Source organism: Typopeltis vanoorti, chromosome 6 (genome assembly GCF_054136105.1).
Source record: "Typopeltis vanoorti isolate ZY-2024b chromosome 6, IOZ_Tvanoo_1.0, whole genome shotgun sequence".
NCBI lineage: Eukaryota > Metazoa > Arthropoda > Arachnida > Uropygi > Thelyphonidae > Typopeltis > Typopeltis vanoorti.
Genome location: NC_143554.1, coordinates 120,723,269 through 120,744,830, shown reverse-complemented (window position 1 = coordinate 120,744,830; position 21,562 = coordinate 120,723,269). Strand labels below are relative to the sequence as shown.

Sequence of the window (21,562 nt, the reverse complement as noted above, 5' to 3'; positions counted from 1 at the left end):
TTGTTTTTCGATCAATTGCGTTTTCGATTAACTGCTGATCAATGAATTGCTTTTTCGGAGAATTCCCTTTCGATAAATTGCTTTTTAACTGTTGTTCGATGAAATGATTTTCGTTGAATTGTTTATTGGACGAATTGACTTTTCGATAAATTGTCGCTCAATGAATTGTATTCTATAAAATGTCTTTCGATTAAATGTTTTTCGGTGAACTCTCCCGATATCTTTTCGTAAAGAAGTTTCGAAATGATATTAGCAATTCCGCTAATATCATTTCGATGAATTGTCGTTTGAAGAATTGCATTCGATAAACTGTCTTTCGATTAATAATTTTTTTCGATGAATTTTCATATAACCGTTGGAAGATATTATGCTTAATGGACACGGCGAACTACAAGTGTTGGGAAAAGGGACTATGACCGGTGAACGACATTGCAGCGAATTTCTTTAACGTCATGAAAATCACAAACTTCATAAAAATACGTCAACTTTTATCATAAAAAAGAAAATTGATGAAAAATGAAAAATGACTAATTTCCCTATAGAAAAATACATTATACTCATTAAAAAAGGGGCATCGAGAACGGATATCCCTTTAAATAACAAAAATTAAATATGGAAAGATTAAATTTTCTGATACATTTTAGCTAGCAAATATATGGCATTTATATAGGATTATTTTTTATAAATACTGTTTATAAGCTTTAACTTATAATAATTTTAAACGATTATAAAAGAATTTAGTCGTTTACTATCTGCTTTTAAACATTGAGTAGCATAATTATAATTAGTCATCAAATGTATTATCATATTCTTATTTGGTTTTTCTTCATTATATTTATTAATAAACTCATTAATATAATAATCTGTTATTATATTATTCACCTTCATGTAAAATTCAGGTGATGCCCAACATGCTATATTTGTCATCAAATCTTCATGAACATAGGTTACTGTTTTCATAATATTTTATTAATTCTTTAAAATTCTTATTTTCAAGCCATTGTTTAAATCTTCTACCTTCTTCTTTACACAATTTTGTACCATTAAAATATCCAATATCTTTCAGTCATTTATTAAAATAATATTTTTTTAAACAGCACAAATCGTTTATTTAAGTTTAACAGCTGCTTATTACATATCAACTGATTAGTTCTGCTTATCTTTCTGGCATCCTAGCAACAGCTTCTTCTCGGAAGCAACCCCTGATTTCAGTGAGTGATAAGCTCCAAACAAAACTTCCGGTCGTTTTCTCTTGAAAACCGGAAGAGCGTTTAAAATATTCTTTGATTTCATTTTATGAATGTCATCCGTTCGTCCATGTGATTCGAATGTTGCGAAAAAAATAACTCCACTCTTATATCATGATGTTCTTTACCAAAACGAATGCTGCAGGATTTATTGTCATGCTAACTCCCCGTGTTCTAGACAATTATAAAATATTTTATCATTTTCGATATTAATTGCCTGATCCGCAACATCTATTTAAGCTGTAAGTAAATCTTTCTTACTAACCCACTATTAAATTCATCAGTATATCTTAGCTATTTAACTAAATATTTATTACCTTTCTTTCTTATAATCTTTCTTTCTAATCTTATATACTTCATCTTTCTTGCCACATTTAATTAATTATTTTTCATAAAATGTTCCTGTTATTTCTTCATCGTTCAGATCCTTTATTTTATAAATAATAGGATAACTGTTCAATACTACTGAAATTGTAAACATGTCTTCTGTAAAAGTTGGAAGATAACCTCTGTTAAACTCTCTTTTATAGTTAGATATTCTTACTCTATTATATTTTGGTTTAGATGCTGTCTTATTCTTAAATAAATTCTCTTAAAGTTTTAATTCAATTTCTTTCTTACTTGCTTCAACAGGTGTCATTTTAATAGATCTGTGATATGAATTATTATATTTTTTTCTAAATTTATCTAGTACATCTATTAAGTCGTTGAGCGACTGCACATTTCATTTCAATATTTTCAGTTGTCTTGATTAGTCAGCTGGTGTAAGATAACTAAAAAGGTCAATATTGACCTTTTTAGTTATCTTACACCAGCTACTTAGGTGGCGCTTTTTGGAATTGTCAGTTAGTGTTTAATTTTTGTGCCTAATTGTACTGAAGATGCCTGTGACACACAGGCGAAAATTATACTATTAAATAATATTTCTACGTGAGTTTTTCCGTTATTTATTATGTATAGTTATGTCTACTCACGGTTTACCTCTTTTATAACTTAAACCCGATAATAATTGAGTTTCAGGTTCCGCAAAATTGTGCCCTGATTATTGCATTTCATATTAAATTATTTATTATTTTATTATTTAATCCACTTCCATATTTGATGCTTTTTTTAAAGTCTAAACATTTAATTTTTATACCGTGTTTTTTTAGGATTTATCTGTATAGTTTTACAAACCATTTATATAAGATGAAAAGCTTATTCTACATATTTATATCCATTTAACTGTGTTGGTTTTACATATTTTTACAGAAGAAAATACTTTAAAGTTCTTATACAATCTGCTTCTTTAATATAATCATCTTGTTCTGAAATGGAATTTGCTTTTAGTAAATTTAATTACTACTTATGAAATTTATAAGCTTATTTATATTCTTCTTTTCTTTCTGAAATATTTACTGATATATCAATAACTTCAATGACTCCAGCTCCTAAAGATAATGCAGCTAAAGGAATAAATGCGAGAAGCTGATAAACCTGATGCACTAAATATATAGTTACCTACTGATAACGATAACTAATATTATTATAGAAATTAAAACTCTTTCGATAAACATATGTTTTTTCTCCACGCATTGTTCCATTTATTACATTTTAATTTATTAAGTTGAAAAAGGATCAAAGTTATGTCTATATCTCATTTGTTGATTTAAAATCTAATATGAAGAAATGTTAAGGTTTTTTAATACTTATTTTATATGGAACTATATTTAAACTACTATCAATTTCTCTTATAATCAGTTTAATTATTCTAGGTTGAAGTTTAAAAATTTATAAAATAATTTTAGATTTTCTCATATTAATGAGTTTAGAATAATAGGACCATGATAGATAAATAACAGAAGCGTTTTTCTTTCTTCGACTAATAATTTTTTTTTTCAATTTCTGTTACACAATCATCAAATATAACTAATTTTTAATGAAGGATCTAAGTCTTCTACTGTAATAAATTGCTTTAGCTTTGAACTAAATAAAGTTTTTTATTAAACTTTTTTTAATGATTCTAATAATTTATTTTTCTTCTTTCCTTTTAATTTTTAAAATTTCGTCTTCTATGTCATCAAGCATGAAGTAATTTTCTTGTAATTTAGAGTATTTTGTTTCATTAATATCTTTTGCACATATGAATAGAGCATCAGAATTTAAATTATCTTAGATGATATTTAGTAGTCAATTTATTTATTCACATCACGAAGCTTCTGTTATTAAAAGGGATGTACATCATCACAGGATTAAATTAGGACTTATGAAGTCTTCAGGTTCAGTATAACCTTTTATCTTAATATGACAAGGCATTCTGCTTAATCGTATTTATTTATTAGAAATTCTGCATCTTCTAAAACATTTCTGATTCAAGTAATAAATCTTCAGCAGGTATTCCTTGAGATAAATAATATTCGGATTGATCTACTGCCATTGCAGCAAAAGATAAATATTATTTCGGTTTGTTCTAAATCTAATTATTCTCTTTATATATTAAGTAAAATACTTTGCTTGTAAGCACATTTTCTATCTAATAAATAAATAATGATAAAAAGATACAAAACTTATTGAAATTAACAAAATAAATGCCGGACTAAAATATCTGCATTAGAAGAAAATATTTCAGATGTTAAAGAATTGTTTGACGGAGCAGAATGAATTAATAAAATTTACTTAAACAAAGGTTTAGATATATCACTTATCAAAAAAATTAGGCTTGAATTACCTTCAGAATTGATTATAGAAAACGATGGGAAAATTTATAAAATAATAAATAATGCAACAAAAAAAAAATAAAACTAGAACAAAAGATAGGACTTTCTAGAGATAAAGAAAATATCCCGAAAGAAATGTAAAACTGATATGATAAAAATTATATCGTCATGTTTCATGACAAATCTTTATTTCCCCACCACTCTCTTAATATCCAAACAGTCTCTTGTCACATTGTTATACACTCACCTGGAAATTTCCATATCCTGTCTGAAAAATTTTCTGACAATTTGTGTGTTTTCTTTGTGCTTGCGAGACTTCTCCAAACCGGAAATCGATTTACAGGATGGATTTCAAAACAGAAAAAAAAATGTACTTTTACTTCATTCATAGTTTATTTATATTTATCATTTGATTGATTTTGAAAGTGAGGAACATGATGAGATCGAATCTTCTGGGAATTTCTTGCCCTGCAGTTGACAGGAAGTCATTTTATATTTCTTTGTGTTATTCCTTTGAAGAAAGGCTAGAATTCTTTTCTTTTCACTTTCATTAAATCACCATTTTCATTTCTTTATGCACCAGTTTCATTACTTACTGCTCTTATCTTGATTATTTCTTTAACTATATTTGGTAGCACTTTCTAATAAAAGACGCGTAACACTACCAAATTTCTTCTTTACACTTCTGTAATTTTCATAATTTTCTTTTCCCAAATCTATATGATGATTAATTTAAAACATCTCGACTATCAGCTTTTCATTATAAATCGATCATAGTGTGGATAATTCCGTAAACCATTGCTTCTTCAATCTAAAAATTTATAATTGCGAACGACCTAATAGAAAATATTGCGATGATGTTTTGTTTAATTTATTTCTGTGAATATTATGCATGTGTTTGCTTTGTCGGTGTTATTATCCCATATCTCTTTCCTCCTTCACTTAAAGTCAGCATTGTTCTTTCTACTTCCGTTTTATCTTCATCAATAACGACTATATCATCTGCAAATTGTGAATAGTTTCTTTCATATCTTGAAGTGAAATTCCTCTTATAATATATTTTTGATAACCACTGAAGAATTATCAACCTCAGTGCTGCTTACTTTTATCAAGATATCATTATACTAATATCGCTAATATTTAGCATTTTCAGTTATTTAATCGAACAAGTGTTGCAATTTCATTCTAAATATGTTTTATATGTTTACGTATTCAAAACAAATATAGGATTAAAGTGGATTAGGATAAAAATTCGATAATCGTTTAAAATCACTTTTTTAAATAATAGACTAGTTTTTGTCTTTTTTTAATATCACAAATAAGGCATTATGAATTACAGAGATGTTCTTTCGTTATAACGTCATCGAATAAAGATGGGATATTTGAGTGAATATGCAAGAGCGCTGCTAGGAGATTCGCTGGTCACAGGAGTTGCCAAAATATTGGCAACAGAAAATTTAGTGAGGAGAGTCATAAGAATATGCGTTTTGATTAGTTGCATACTCGGGTTCGTTCTCCAAGCCACTATTTTCTTAGCTGTCTATCTGGGTTACCCGTGTTACCAAGATCAAAGAGAGGTATTCGTTAGAGAGATGGTTTTACCAGCGATCACCATTTGTAATAATAATCCGTAAGTACCTTTCATGTCTAGATAGCATTATAATCAAAATTTTATATTACACAAACTGGTTATTTTAGTATATGTCAGAGAGAGAGAGAGAGAGAGAGAGAGAGAGAGACAGAGAAAGTAACAGAATGGAAGTGTAGTATAAAATAATAATACACACTATATCCAGATTTGGGTTTTATACAGAACGAATTATCAGCTTATTTTGAATTCTATGTTGTCAATGAATTCCTTGGCCTCTCAATTCATTGCAAACGATTTTTTGATCAGTTTTGCAGAAATTAGTGGATTTGTTATCATTTTTAGAATGATAACTGATGAGATAACAATATCTAGAACTCCTCTAAGAGTGCAAATTGAAATCAATATACCAGAAAGATTATATTCCCCTCCTCGACTTGTTCTAATTTAATCGCTAAGCACTTGTTTGTACGTAATTATTATATAAGTGGATTATAATATTATCCTGCTGTAATTTAACTTATTTAACTTTTATATGATCTTTCACATGAGGTTGTGTCGATTTTATGATGTTCTACAAGTTCGTCCTTTTGGCCGAATGACAGATGTATTCACTCTCAATCCTACCAAATGAGCATTCGAAACTTACCGTAGGCATGATAATACGCGTGTGATGGGAGATGAATTTCCTCATTCGGTGTGAGACCACCATCCAGTTCATTGGAGGCCTTTAATGTATTGAAAGTTCCACTTTGGGCCACTAAAGCTAGATTTCTGGATTATGTAAAAAAATAAATAAAATACCCATCTGTTTTATACTGTTATTCTATGGATGTTGTGACCTTTCGCCATGCACATTTATAATAATAATAATAATAATAATAATAATAATAAAAAGATATGACGCGTTAGTACCACGTATACACATTATTATGTATATTTTCCTGACTGTTTGTTTGTCCTAAAACAAACAGGCTGGGCTTCAAATCCAGCCCTTCAAATGGATGTTTACGACTGTGTTTAGGTCGGAGATGATTTTCATCGTCCCGTCTGAGCCCACCACCCTGCTTATTGAAGAACTGAAGTGGCTTGTAAAAGTTTAATTTTCGTTCTGTAGTCAAGCTTTATGGAACAATGTAAAAAACTTAAGCACAAAAGATATATGAATTTGATAAAAAATAGAAAACAAAAACCCTCAGCCCTCCCACGGTACCAAATGTGCTTTGGATTTGCAAATAATCTTTCGTAAGTAGAAGCAACATAAAAAATATTCGCTTGTTGGTTACCCTGTGAAAGATGGATATATTCTAACAGACTGAAATTGAATTGGGAATGCTTTTTGTAAATTATTTATCGCAGGAAACCTTTCGAAATACAAGTAGCCAGGATTTATAATATATTGTTCGTTATAAAAAGAAGATTATGTTCACTGAAACTCTTATTACTTTTAAATTTATCGTCAATTTTGAATACGACAGATGCAGCTTTTGATTTAGAAGTCGATGTTTTGAAACTGCTTTACACTTTGACACACATTCGCACATACGGTGTTAAGTTGTATTTCTATATCCGTGTATTAGGTTCATTTGAGGTTTATGCAACTATTATATATGCAATCTAAAGTTAAATATATAGTTTCTTTCTTCTTTCTTTTAGTCTGTCCAGACAATTATACTGCAACAAATATCCAGATCGTTGTGTGACTGGCTGGAGTTTATGCGATATGAGCGATGGCTTTTATAAGCAACTGTGTTCTGAAGAGTATGCTAACGAACTAGTAAGTAGATATAGAAATTTAATTATTTCAAGCTATTTTAGATATCTTCTCATATATCTCGATTAGGTTGTTGAAACAAAATCTTAAATAAATAACAGAATAAATTTAAAACTTCACATAGTGTTTTACCTTTTCTCCCCAATATCTAAACGGAGTAATCAACGAAGTCATTTTTGTAATACTCGTGTTATCTTAAGGTCTCACCATTCATGGTAACGGCTTTAGATAACGTTTAGATTGTAGAAACAGCGATATCCTACGCATCAGTTAAGTCATCATCTGCCTTATGAATTTGCATTTACGAAAGAAAGAAGAACAAAAAAAAGAGCAAAAAAACAAACAAACTTGAAACTCCTAATATAGATTACAAGCAATAATTGATTCGTATAGTCTCTAGTCACGGATCCCTACAACACCAGACGTATTCGAATCCAAACCAACACCAGAAAATGTTCAACAGGCTTTTTTCGTTTAAGTAGACAACTCGAATAATGTGCTTGTTTATAACAACTACAACAAAAGAAATGGTATTTTCATGGAAAACTCTACTTTCATCCGTTTGAGACCAACTAACGCATTTTGGGAAAAGAAAAATTAGAAAGTATCTTTACCGATTTCAGCTCACCTTTTCCCGGCGAAATTGCATTGTCGACACTGACTGACCTACTGTGCCTCGATAAAAATGGAAAGATTAGTACCAATTAAAATAACGAAACTGAACTTCATGTGTTATAATTGTCTAACATTTGTGGATTTAAAAGTGGATAACGTCTTTTTTTATATTCAGATTTTCCAACCAATGAGAATTATGTGAGTGTACAGTCCCCTCCCACCACCTTTTTCTCCTGCACATTAATTACGTACTTACACTTAAGTTAAAGTGGCGTGACCGAGGGCAGTGGACGGAAATCTTCTTCTGAATTTCAGGAATATTCAAGCTTTAAAATCTTCTTTCGTCCATATTATTTTTAACAAGAAACTCTTTGTCATCCTCCTCATTTCTTTAAAAATAAATCTCGTGTTACGTAAACCTTAGAAAATATCCATATTACATATCGCTAATTAAGATGAGATTTCTCTCCATGGAACTGTCTATAAATTTAGCCTTTTTTTGGCATTAATTCACTACATCGACTCTCTTTAGCTTTCATAAAATTATTTTTCACCAGTTCTAATACTGTTGTATTCATCACAAAATCACACAGCCAACGAATAACTTTCTAACATTTTGCGGTGCTTTGCAAATTACGGTACAATATTTAATGCACAATACTTGCTCATAAAAGAACTCTGAAAACAGTATCACGAAATACCAGATAGCATTACTGGAGTTATTTAGAGGCATACATAAAGATACTTAAATTCAAACATGATTGAATGGGGAATTATCATTTAATAGATAAATAAACAAACGAAGTAGACAGGGATGCCTCCCAGGTGATAATTACATTTTTTAAGACAATCATTAGAAAGTAATTCTAAACCATAAATCATATTAATTTGCATAATACACTAGCTTAACCAACGCTAACATATGAAATTGAAATTTGGACAATGAAAAGTAAAAATATAAGCAGATATTAATAGCAGATAAATGAAATCAACATATCTTATTTGATCGTACAAGAAATGATGAAAGGTTCAGTCGAAGAACCAATGAATGATAGAGGAAATAAAGAAATATAAACACAGTTAAATGAACAGGAATGCAAATAGAAAGACTGCTCAGACAAGTTCTTCATTCTAAATCATTTGAATTCAGGATATTCAAAGATGAATTTAGTGCATGAGATAACCCACAGAAAACCAATGTCCTCAAAATTCATGATGAGGATGATAATGAACAACCCATTAAGACATCCTTCTTCCTACTTAATATATTATGAATAAGTCGAAGTTCTGCTAATCTTGCTGCCGTTCTCCTGACTCGGAATAATATTGTGAAATATATTTAGTTTTATCCCGAACGGATAAAGTGATTGATTACTGAATTTGAGTAACAGATAATATTTATCCATTTATTGATTTTAAGGATAACAATTTGAAAAATTTCTTGTATTTAATTTTCTAGCTTATTAATACGTTTGGTGTTTCTGTGTATGTTCTTTCAGTTCCCAAAGTTGCCTGCTGCTTTTACCTACGACAATGTAGAAGAACGTGGACCACACTTTGGTGCTGAATCTGTTTGGCTGAAATTTGAGGATAAAAATGTAGCAGAAACCAATATAAGGTAAACTTGTGTGTATATATCTTCTAAGAAGAATGTATTGTTGAAAATAATAATTTATCATATTCATAAAATTCCTGATAAAGTATCCTCAGTTAAATGGTAAAAGATGCAATGATAGTATGATATAAAAGTTTACGTTATTGCTAACTCCTTATCGACAATTTTCTTCTGAACTACATAATTACTTTAGTATTTCGCTTTTGCATGATTTCAGTATTTGTGTTCTTTATAAGTAAAAGTTTCTTCTTGAATCCTCAGAATAATTGATAATTCGCTATTAGAGAAAGACACAGAGCCAGTCTAGAAAGGAAATAGGGAAACATTACTATTGATAGAGACATTAATATAGTAAGAAAAACATGTCCACTCAAAGCCAATCAAGAACTTCTTAATGTCTGTTTCTTCTCTGAATTTCTTAATTGGTGTCGTTTTTTAATTTTTCTCGTATTCCTATTTAGTTATTCTTCTCTCTCCTGATAGTTTTAATAAAAAGATTGTTTATAAAATTGAAGCAAAAGAATAGCAAAGGGCCCTGGCAGAACTTTGATAAACTCTTGTTTCATTTTAATAAAATATATTTCATGCAATTCCATCATCTTTTTATAACTCTCTTGTATATCATATGAAGATTTAGATTAATAAATAAATAATCTATTATTTATTTACTTATTTCGTATCCAAACACAAGTGGTACAGTAGTAAGTAAATGTTACAACATGATTTACTACAAATTAGAATACATTATAATGAGATCAGCTTAGATTTGGTAAGTGAATTATACAGGGATTAATAATGAAACATGAACAAAATGAAACTATACATAACGTATATACAATAAATATGGTCAGATGTGTCCTCTAGTATCTTGCAGAATCAACTGCGCTTTCTGTGCAGGATATACGTTTCTCTTTTGTACAAGGTGATGGAAGAAAGGGAAAAGAAAGAAGGTGTTCCATGGACTTGGTTGTCCATAATTGTCTGGGACACTCACAATTGTCTGGGCCAATGAAGTAGCTCCATTTGATGAGGTTTTGTTTGCAGCGTCCTTTTGTTCGAAGTCTGTTGAGGATATTCCGAGTATTCCAGTCCAAGTGGGCACCACGTGGAAGATGTTCAGCTGTTGGAATACTAGTATTATTCTCAGCGTATAGTGTAAGCCATTGTTGAAGTCTTGTCTCTGGAGGGTTTTTAGATGGTTCAACAGTTGCTAGGAAGCTATGTCGGTATCTTAGTCTTTGGAGCACTGCAGTCTGGCCGAATAGTGGGTGGTGTTCATCATTCATTTGTCTGCTTCTTTCGTCAGCTGAGAACGCAGATCTTCGAATTGAAGGGGGATACAATACCAGCCAAAGTATATAGGTCTTTTAGTGGTTGGTTTCAGGCATTCTGTAATTAAAAGGCGGCTTTCATTCAATGCTGGATCAAGTTTTTCAGCATGGAAGGATATGGACCATACTGGGCAGGCGTATTCAGCAAAAGAATAGCAAAGGGCCAAGGCAGAAGATCTCAGTGCGTTAGGGTCTGCATCCCATTTGGAGGAAGACAAGCTTTCTTAGTATATTGTTTCTTCCATTCACTTTTGCCTTTGTTTTTTCTATGTGTGTTTTATATGAGAGGGTGCGATGGAGAGTCACACCAAGGTAGATTGGGTTCCAGAATTGTTCTATTTTATAGCCTTCCGAAGAAATCTGTAGCTTCCTGTTGGCTTCCTTATTGTTAAGGTGGAAAGGGCCAGTCTGGGTTTTTAAGGGGTTTGGTTTCAGTTGATTGCTGGTATAGCATGTGGTTAGACTATTTAAGGCAAGTGATAGAGTAGTTTCAATGGACTTGAAAATTTTTGATTGAGTAGCTATGGCAAGGTCATCAGTATTGAGTAACTATGGGTAGATCAGTAGGGTTTTTTCCGCCAGTTTATCTGGTGTTTTTCATCCCGCAAGCAGGCAAACCGGACCCTTGAACACACAGGGATACAGTCAAGAATACCTTGAGGCATAGGAGTGACCATTCTATCCTCGTATTTCGGTTACGAAATCCAAGCATGCTTGGAAGGTTGTAGGCCTTAAAGGCCTGTTAAAGCCATTGGGATAGATAGATGGGTAGATCATTGACGTAGAAGTTGAAAAGTAATGATGATAACACACTTCCCTGGGGAGGCCACTTTTTTGGAGGTAGCAGCCTTTCTTCCTACCCCCCCCCAAGGTCCACGTAATTCCAAGAGTAATTGGATCAGGAGGAATCTCTAGTTATTCTGTATATTTTATTTCTGAGTGTGAGATGGTTTATGGTATCATATGCTGCAGTTAGGTTTACAAAGACTGCTCCTGTGGCTAGTTTTTGCTAATAACCATTTTCTATATATTGAGTAAGGTTGAGAATTTTTGGTGTGCAAGATTTGCCGGGTCAAAAACCAGCCTGCTCAGTAATAAGATGGGGTTCGAATAGGGATTGTAGCCTATTCAAAATTAATCGTTCATAGAGTTTAAAGAGGTTGTTGAGTAGTGATATAAGTGTGTAATTTTTTGCTTCTGTTGGAGTTTCCCTGGTTTCATAAAGGTCATCACTTTGGCATCCCTCCAGATAGTTGATAAACTTATGGTTCAGGCAAGCGTTATATACGTTTAATAACCACTCTTCAATTCTTGTTTCAAAATGTTTAATCTGTTTATTACAGACATAATCAAGGCCTGTAGAGGTTCTAGGTTTTAATAGATTTATGGCAGCGTTGAGTTCAGTGATGGTGAAATCTGAGTTAATCATATTTTATTCCTCATTTGGGGTTTTAAGTATTTTATTTTTTCTGTGCTTTTTAGGGAATTTTCCGTTCAGCAGCAGCTGGTGAGCAATTTGCTTAGCTGTTACTTATGGATGATCACATGGCTTAGTGAAATTCTTCCTACTTCTGTTGATAAAGTTCCATACCTTTCTGCTACTATGGGTCATATCAAGGGCTTCTATTTCTTTTTTCCATGAGGAACGCCTTTCCTCTGCCATCTTGGAGAATAATTTTTCTCATGCTTGGATAGTCTCTTAAGAGAAGGGGTTGGTGTTGTAAAGTTGTAAGTAATCAGCATACCGCTCTTGTATGTCACTGGAAGGGCCTGGAATGTAGTTTGTGCGGCATCCTCGGGTGATGGGTTTGGTGGAGATTTTCCTCAGTATTTTTATGAATTCAGGATACTCTTGAGGGTTTGGAGGGACTTGTTCTATGGAGCGGTCGAGATCATCCATGAAACCCTTCCAATTACTTTTTTGGAAATTAAATCGTCGTCTGTAAGGGACTGTATTATGCATAATTGCTGAGTTGAATTGAAGCAATATAGGTCTATGTTGAGTACGTGGAATGGGATTTAAAACCATTTTAACACAAATGTTGGATATTTTGGAGCTAAGAAATATGAGGTAAGGGTTTTGGATTATGTATCAGGTTTAGAGAAAGGATTTCAGCCCAGTTATCAACAAATTCTCCAGCTTTTGGATTTTGTGTAACCACAGTTAACACTATAACTGTTAAACTCACCTAATACAACATTAGTTACGTATGCATTATTATTGAGGAGGATGTCAGGGAAGGAAAAAGCTTCTTCTAGTGGTTTATAGACTAAGGTGATTGAGATATTTTTAAAGGTGATTATAATAATTCCAATGTTTCTGTTGTTCGTGAGTCAATGGACGATGGGATCAAGTTTTTTGTTTTGTAAATATTGCACTACCATATTTATCGTGGGGTATTTCTTTGATGAGTTTCATGCCATGGATGTAGTCTTGCAGCACCTTCTCCTCTGTGAGTTTCTTGCAAGCAGAGCACATTGCAGTCAATATCTCTGCAAATATTTGCAATGAGATCTTGCTTGACAATGGAGAAACTTTCAATATTAAATGATATTATTTTTACACCTGGACAAGGTAGGATGCTTTAGGGCAGAAATTTTGGAGCATTTTAGTTCGATCACTTGCGTTTGGTTGATAGCAGCTTTAGCTTCCCCTAGTGGGTCCTAACAGGGTGCAGGAACGAGAAGCAAGCTTCTGTGCACCCCTATTATGATCTATTATGTCCCCTATTAGGTCTATTATGATCTGTCCATAACCTAGATGATAACAGACCTAATAGGGAGGACATAACAGATCATAATAGCGGTGCGCAGCAGCTAGGTAATATAGTTAAATCTAGATTTTATAACATGTACGTTTTTAACATACTGTATAGCAATGTGTTTATATGTATTTTATTGATCACTTACGTTCATGATTATAAAGAGGATATTTTGCGCTCTTTCTCAAAAACTTAATTCCAACTCACCTTAATCTTAATGATTGTGTACAGTACCTCTTAGAATGCTTTTTTTATGTTTCTTTATTTTTCAAAATCAATAAATGAAATATATGTTTCCAGATTTTACTCCCTTCCTTCTATGATTATTTTTGGCGTTTTTATTAACAGGGCAAAACCACCCTAAGAAAGCCCGTTGGAAGTTCAATCCCATTCGCCGAGTAGTTAAATTTTGCTAATCGTTTCCTCGACTCAGTTTAGTCAACATTGAGATGGGATTTTTTCCCTTTCATTGTTTCTTACGAAACACATTCCTTTCATCTTGTAAACTCGAAATAATCGACGATACAACTCAAACAGTTTCAGTACTGTTGATATATTAGAATTATTGTAAAGGAGATGGCGAAATATTCTGTCGTACTCTCCTTTCTTTGTGCCAATTAAAGTCATGACCGAGATAGTCCGGCTATTATATATAAGTAGGTTTCTGATGAAAACTTTAAATTTTCCTACCACAAATGAAGAAAATCGACTGTAGAAATCATACCATTTTAAACATTAAGATATAGTTTTAGAATTAGGAACCACAAGATGGCGACCGTTGTCTGCCATTCTATCTTCCCTGGAGGCAATTTAAATTAATGATCAGTCAGATAAACTATACCCTCATAACTGTGGGAGAAGTTTCGATTTCTCTACCTCAGTTTAGAAAACATGGGAAGGAGTACTTATCCCTGCCTACTCCTTTCCAGGAATAGATTAAGGTGTCATTAAATGTCTTAATTAAAATCTCTGTTTCGTTGTAGTTTTCCATTTTCGGACTTCTCTCTTAGATGTGACTCTTATTCGTTTGACTTCTTCCTCTTGTAATATTGTCCCTCCTAATCATTTACGTTATGACTGTTATTATTTTAATTATTTCGGTATTTTCATTATTCGACAATCACATCGAAATGCATGACTTTACTGATACTGAACTGATGTCCATTATCCCATCACACAATTCCAGCCTATTCAAATGATTCTTCGCACATATCATCAGCATTCCTGATTACCCATTTTTTTTTTTGCATCATCATCAAATAGCTCTATGTCGCTTGTGAAATCCTTCCCAATATCATTAATGTACAGATTGAATAACAGTGGACCAAGGACTTGTGGTGAGCACTTGTTACTTTAAATTTTGCACATTCACATCCCACTTTTCATATTTTTCAGACAGCTCTCCTCTTATCCACGCTAGTATTTTATTAGTAAATGTTCTCCAATTTATGCAAACGTCTGCTTTGCTGTGTTCTCTTAAAATCCATATCAAACTACAAAAGTATCATGGTGTATCCATCCCCCCCCCCTTGTCTAACTCAGTAGTGACATTATTATATAATGTGAGCAAGTTGCTCAAACATGACCGTACTTTAGTAAACTCGTGCTGTTCATTCCAATATAGAGATTCAATACCACAGATTAACCCATTTCTGAAGGCGACATTTCATGAAAATTTTCAAAATCTTCAACACGCCTCATGAGATACTGATTGGTCGATAGTTGGACACATCGGAATGGAATTGTGCAAGGGAATTACCACACATTCTTTCCATTCCTGTTCTGATATTCATAGAATATAGCTTGGTCAAAAGGAATAGCCAGTTCAGCTGTCACTTCTGATGGAATACTAGCACGAGTGCTAATCCTCTCAGTTGCTATGGCGGAATTGTTATTCAGGTTGTACAACAGTTCTTCCATTTCCTCCTCATACAACTTAGTTTCTTCATTCAGTGAAGACTTTGCAGTGAACGCAATGTTGAATACACCAGATTTTAGCAAAATGGGCACTCAGTAGTTGAAAATTTCTCTTAAGCCTCTCTCATCACCCTCATTCCACGTGCATTCAGAACACTTATTCTTTCATATTCAGTCTTTATTTACTTGCAACATTTCAATGCAATTCTTGTGTTTAGCTTGCAGAACCAGAACCTTTCTTTCAACTCAAACAGCTTTCCGTGCAACAGTTGTGACTATTCTTGACTGCGCTTATAATTTTCATAGAGGGTACCATCTTTATGCACACGATATTCCTTTCACATCATCATCTTCTTACAAATCTCTTGCTTTATAAGATTAAACATTCATTTGTCTGCTATCCTATTTATTCTACGAGTTCTCGTGCTCATTCTGATACTGAATTGTTTAAGTATATTTTAAATGCTTCCCTTGCATTGACGATATTCTTCCTATCCAGCAACCGATCCATTTCATTGAATTCAGTAAACTCTTCAGTTTATAATAATTTTCTGCATTCTGGTTCAGCATGTAACCTTTCTGAATGGAACACATTCATAAATTTTCCCAAGTGAGTACAGTATAGATTTAACCAAAAAGCAGACATTATAATCAGATCTAACACTCTTCGACCTCAAGTTCCTTCTGTCACATGTTGCTTGTGGAAGTTTTCTCGCTACAGCTCAATAAATTCATTGTCAGTCTTGTAGTGAGAATTTACTACTACCCATATTGATTGGACAGTAGCAAAATTTGTGCCTATATTCTGTATTTGGTGATGCATGTTTTCACCACTAGCATCCGATCCGCCACGTTTATATTAAGGCCTCACTACGTCATTGATCGTTTTTCATTTTTTCATTGATTTGATTCCACCTCACTCCACATGGCTTCAAATTCACAACCACATGAAATGCTGTTCCTAATACTACAATCAGAGTTTTCAACACTTCCTCGATCAGAGTCATCCCGTACGTTAGCAACACTTCTCCTCCTCTTCTATTCTATTTATCTATTCTTCCTAAAAATTCTGTACTCTTTACATTTCATACCAGTTATTAAGTCTGATTTTGATATCCAGGTCTTACTATCTAAAGTTCCAACATATTGTTCGAGGCATCAATTCGTGAACCAAAATAATATGCAACCTTGATGTTATTTTGTATACTATTGTCTGTAGCCTTCGTGGCATAGTTCGGCAACTTGCAGTCTTTTTTCTTCATATTCGACAATTTTCTTCTCAACTACATAATTACTTTATTACTTCGTTCTTGCATGATTTCAATATTTGTATTATTTATAAGGAAGAGTTTCTTCTTGAATCCTCACTTATCTTTAAATGCTTCACCTAGGATAGTTTTTCTTCTCTTGTGCCTTATATATGCAGACATTTTTGTACACGTTCAATGGATCCAAACCGGATGAACAGAAAATCGAAATGGTTCTCTCTTCATAATTATTTTCATAATAATGACCATACCTTTCTTCAATGTATTTACGTAACATTTTGATTATAACATTTATATAAGAGAAGAAAATAGGAAGGGGGAAGCGTGGGCGGCCAAAGAAGAGATGGAGTGAGCTGGTAGAAGAGGACGTGAAGATGAAGAACTTGTATGTGGTGACAGCCCAAGACAGGAAGGTGTGGAAGAGACTCATTACAAACAGTGACCCCACTTAAGTGGGAGAAGCTGCAAAAGAAGAAGAAGAAGACGAAGAAGATAAGAGAAGAAAATATATGCCTTTCTGTTGTTATATTACTATATATTTCCTTTCCATTTTCGACAGGTCTATTACGTTGTACTCTTTTATATAACAGTTTTGATTTAATATTTAAATCCATATTTATAGGAGTTTCTTCGATTATCTTGCTTCTCATTGTGTCGTTTTTCCTTGCCTCGTTTAAAATCTAAACGAAGTGCTATCCCCCACTATCTTTCTGCATTTTGATTTTATGCTTTTATCTATGATTTCACGGTCATGTTTGATGAGAAATCTTCCTCTCAGTTTGTTTGTACCGAAACACTGTTTAGTGACGTTATTGTATACTATCCTAAAATTTCTATATCCTATCTATAAAGTTTTTTCTGCTTTCGAGGTGATTTAAAGAATCGATTTCAAAGCAGATAAAAATGTTCTTCCTTTATTCACTTCATCTTAAATGAGATATATCATTTGTCCTTGATTTCAACGTGATAAACTTGATGGGATCGTTTTTCTGGGACGTCTTTTTACCATCAACTGAGAGGCAGCCATTTTATATTGCTCAATGTTATTACTTTCGAGGAAGGCTAGAATTCTTTTTTTTTTTCACAAATTGCTACTAGTAAATCATACTTATTTTGTTGAGTACCCCTTTCATTATTTACTGCTCTCATCTTCATTACTTCTTTTATTATATTTGAAGTTCCTTCCAATATGAAACGTGTCACGCTACCGAATTTCTTCTGTACGCTTCTGTACTTTTCAGAAAAGATCTCTTTTTCTTCAAGATCTTTATCGATTTTAGTTGCACAAATTTATGTGGTGATTAATTTAGTACATCTCGAGTATTAACTTCTCATTATAATTCGACCATTTATGGACTTCCAGTTTATCACGGTTTGACATCTCTTCAATAAATATAAGTGTCATTATTCTTTCATATCTTCCATATGATTCTAAAACGGTGCTTGATATCCGTCTATATTATTACTATTACTATTATTACTATTATTACGGGAAACTCCAGGGAGTCATTAGACTCATCGAGGGAGGCCCCAAATCATATTCATCACAACTATTTGACATTCATACAGTATCTATCATACCTCGCCTTAAACTCATTCACTGTCACAGCATCCACCACAGACTCAGGGAGCGCATTCCACTCATTCACTACTCTAAAAGTAAAGAACCCAGCTCTAACACCTTTACTAACCACACTTTTGCCCAGTTTCCATGGATGTCCCCTAGTCCTCCCACAACCAGCCCTGTTCTCAAAAATATCTTCTGAATTAATTTTATAGAAACCCTTCAGTAATTTGAATGTCTCAATCATATCTCCCCTCCTCCGCCTATCAACCAATTTTTGCAACCCACAAATCCTCAACCTGTTCTCGTACGGTTCATTCCACAGACCTGCTATCATCTTGGTCACTCGCCTCTGTATCCTCTCCACCTCCTCCCCATCAAGAAGAAACCTAGGTGACCAAATCTGAGCACAGTAGTCTAGATGGGGTCTTATCAAGGCTCGATACAGAGGAACAATAACCTGCTTGTCTCTGCTTGTCAACGTATTCTTCAACAACCAAGTGATTTGATGAGCGGTTTTGGCCACTTTTGCAATGTGTCCCCTAAATTTCAATTCCTTATCTACCAACACTCCTAAATCTCGTGCCTCATCAATTTCCTGGAGCACGGTTCCACCAATGCAGTAAACTGCCGCCAACCTTTTCACCCCAAAATGCATAACCTTACATTTTGCCACATTAAACTGACATCCATTCTCCTTAGCCCAGACCTCCAATCTATCCAAATCATCCTGCAAAATTTTGACGTCATCTGCATTCACTATTGCCCTACCCAACTTCGCATCATCCGCAAACAAATGAACTGTTCCTCTTAGATCATTTCCTATATCATTTATGAACAAATTAAACAGCAGTGGTCCAAGAACAGATCCTTGTGGCACACCACTAGTCACAGGCCGTCTCGTGGACTCTACTCCCGAGTAAACCACTCTCTGATATCTCTCCGTCAACCACCCTCCTGTCCATCTCACCATTTACTGATCTCATAATTTACTGATTAGAATTCCATGTGGAATCCTGTCAAAGGCCTTGGCAAGGTCCAGTAGAATCACCGTAAACCCATTACCCTTATCCAGTTCAGCCGTCACTGTGTTATAATACGTCAGCAAGTTACTGAGGCATGACCTACCCTTCACAAAACCATGCTGTCCCCGATACAATATCCCATTTTCTTCTATCCAATCTTGTATTTTCCTCTTGACTATTTTCTCTAAGACCTTGACAATGATTCCTGATATGCTAATCGGTCAGTAATTTACAACAGCAGTCTTGGAACCACCTTTATGCAGTGGAACTATTTTCCCCTCTTTCCACCCGCTCGGGACTAACCCAGACCCAAGACTCAAATTAAACAAAATGGTCAAGGGTACTGACAATTCTTTAGCTGCTTCTCGTACAACACGAGCTGGTATACCATCCAATCCCACAGATGTATTGACATTGAGGTTATGCAATAGACTACTCACCTCCACTTCATTAACCACAATTCCCGTATAATCTACTGGTTTGTTCGTTTCTGAAATGTCACCACCTGGATGATATACTTTTGCAAAGTGCTCACTCAGTAACTCAACTATCTCAACTGATTCAGTTACCTCCCTACCATCGGCATTCTTTAAAATCAATCTGCCATATACATTTTTCCTTTTACTTGCTACATATCTAAAAAACTGTTTAGGATTCTCTTTAGCCTGCATGGCCAATGTTCTTTCGTAATCCTTTTTTGCTTTTCTTACCACACTCGTCACCCTTCTGGCCTGCGCTTTATACCGGTCAAGTGCCTGCCGGTCACCCTTCTCCTTAAATTCCCTCCATAGTTGTTTCTTTTTTTGCAACTCAAGCTTAATGGTGTTATTCATCCATTTAACCCTTACTTGATTTATTATTCGGACTCTAGGTAAACAGTCAGCCATTGCTTCATGCAAGCACTTCTTAACTACCTCCCATGCACTATCAACTGCTAGTCCTTGCAGTTGTACATGCCATGGCACTGAACCAATCAAACTCCTAAGCTTGTCATACTTTCCAGCCCGATAATTCCACATGTACCCTGTCTTAATTGAAAATTCTACACCTTTAGCCACCTCCCAAGTTAAGACCCTATGATCACTCTCACCGATTGGTGGCAATGTGGTCATATTTGTTACAGCCAAATCTTCAGATGTAATTACTAGGTCAAGCACTCTCTTACCCCTAGTATTTTCCATTACATGCTGTCGCAGATAGTTATCCCTTAATAACCGCATAAAATCCAGTTCCTTCCTCCCGTGTGTTCTCTCCTCACTCCAATCAATGCGACCATAGTTGAAATCTCCCATAATAATCACCCTCCTTCCACCCATTTCTTCTATTTGCTTGTGCATACTGTCACCACCATCTTTTCCATCACCTGGTCTATAGCAGCACCCAATTGTATATTTAGTTCTGCTAGCCACAATCTCACACCAAATGGCCTCAAATGTGCTCTTTTCTGTATCCTGCAATTCAACTTCTATTCTCCTTGGCTGGAGCTCATCAGCTATCATCAACAATACTCCTCCCCCCATTTTATTCTCTCTGTCATTCCTGAACACACTATACCCATCACATTCAATCCCACTAGTTATATCACCTACAGTCAGCCATGTTTCACTAATACCTATAACCTGTGGTCTGGAAGTGCCAACCATGGCCAAAAACTCTTCCTTCTTGTTCTTAATACTCCTAGTATTAGTGTACATGAATTTAAGACCCCCATTAGCCCCAACCCTACCTTGATGCCTTATATTAACTATCCCACTCAGATTTGTTATCCTTATTTGCTCTGGCATATTATATTCATTCTTACATTCAACTGCCTCCATAAGGACTGTATCTCTACCCCCCCCTAACAAATCTAGTTTCCCTGAATTTGCACATCCACTACATTCAGCAACACTTTCTCAAGTCTTCTTACACCGTAACCATTCAAATGCAAGCCATCCATCTTATATAGATCCTTTCGCCCATCAAACTCACTCCACACATCCACAAATTCCACACCACTCGTCATACATAATCCACGCATAAAGTCATTTGCAATTATAGCCCTCCTTTTAAACATTTCACTGTCATACTGTGGCAAAAGACTAATCATTCTAACTCTCTCACTCTGTTCTTTTGCTACCTCAAACAATTCATTCAGGTCTTCTATCATTTCCATTTTAT

At 34.0% G+C, this 21,562-nt stretch overlaps 1 protein-coding gene across 2 annotated transcripts in view; it reads left to right on the top strand.

Annotated features, from left to right (window-relative positions):
• Nucleotides 1-1,341: 1,341 nt before the first annotated feature.
• Nucleotides 1,342-21,562, top strand: part of LOC150105875 (uncharacterized) — a 46,837-nt gene continuing 26,616 nt past the window's right edge. The window contains exons 1-4 of one of the 2 annotated variants that reach the window (XM_090393641.1): nucleotides 1,342-1,489; nucleotides 5,283-5,573; nucleotides 7,188-7,308; nucleotides 9,420-9,538. In XM_090393641.1, coding sequence (XP_090249767.1) covers nucleotides 5,317-5,573; nucleotides 7,188-7,308; nucleotides 9,420-9,538 — 497 coding nt within the window. In that variant the 5' untranslated portion in view covers nucleotides 1,342-1,489; nucleotides 5,283-5,316. The remainder of the gene's footprint in view (nucleotides 1,490-5,282; nucleotides 5,574-7,187; nucleotides 7,309-9,419; nucleotides 9,539-21,562) is intronic. The other variant, XM_090393642.1, reaches the window with a different exon arrangement.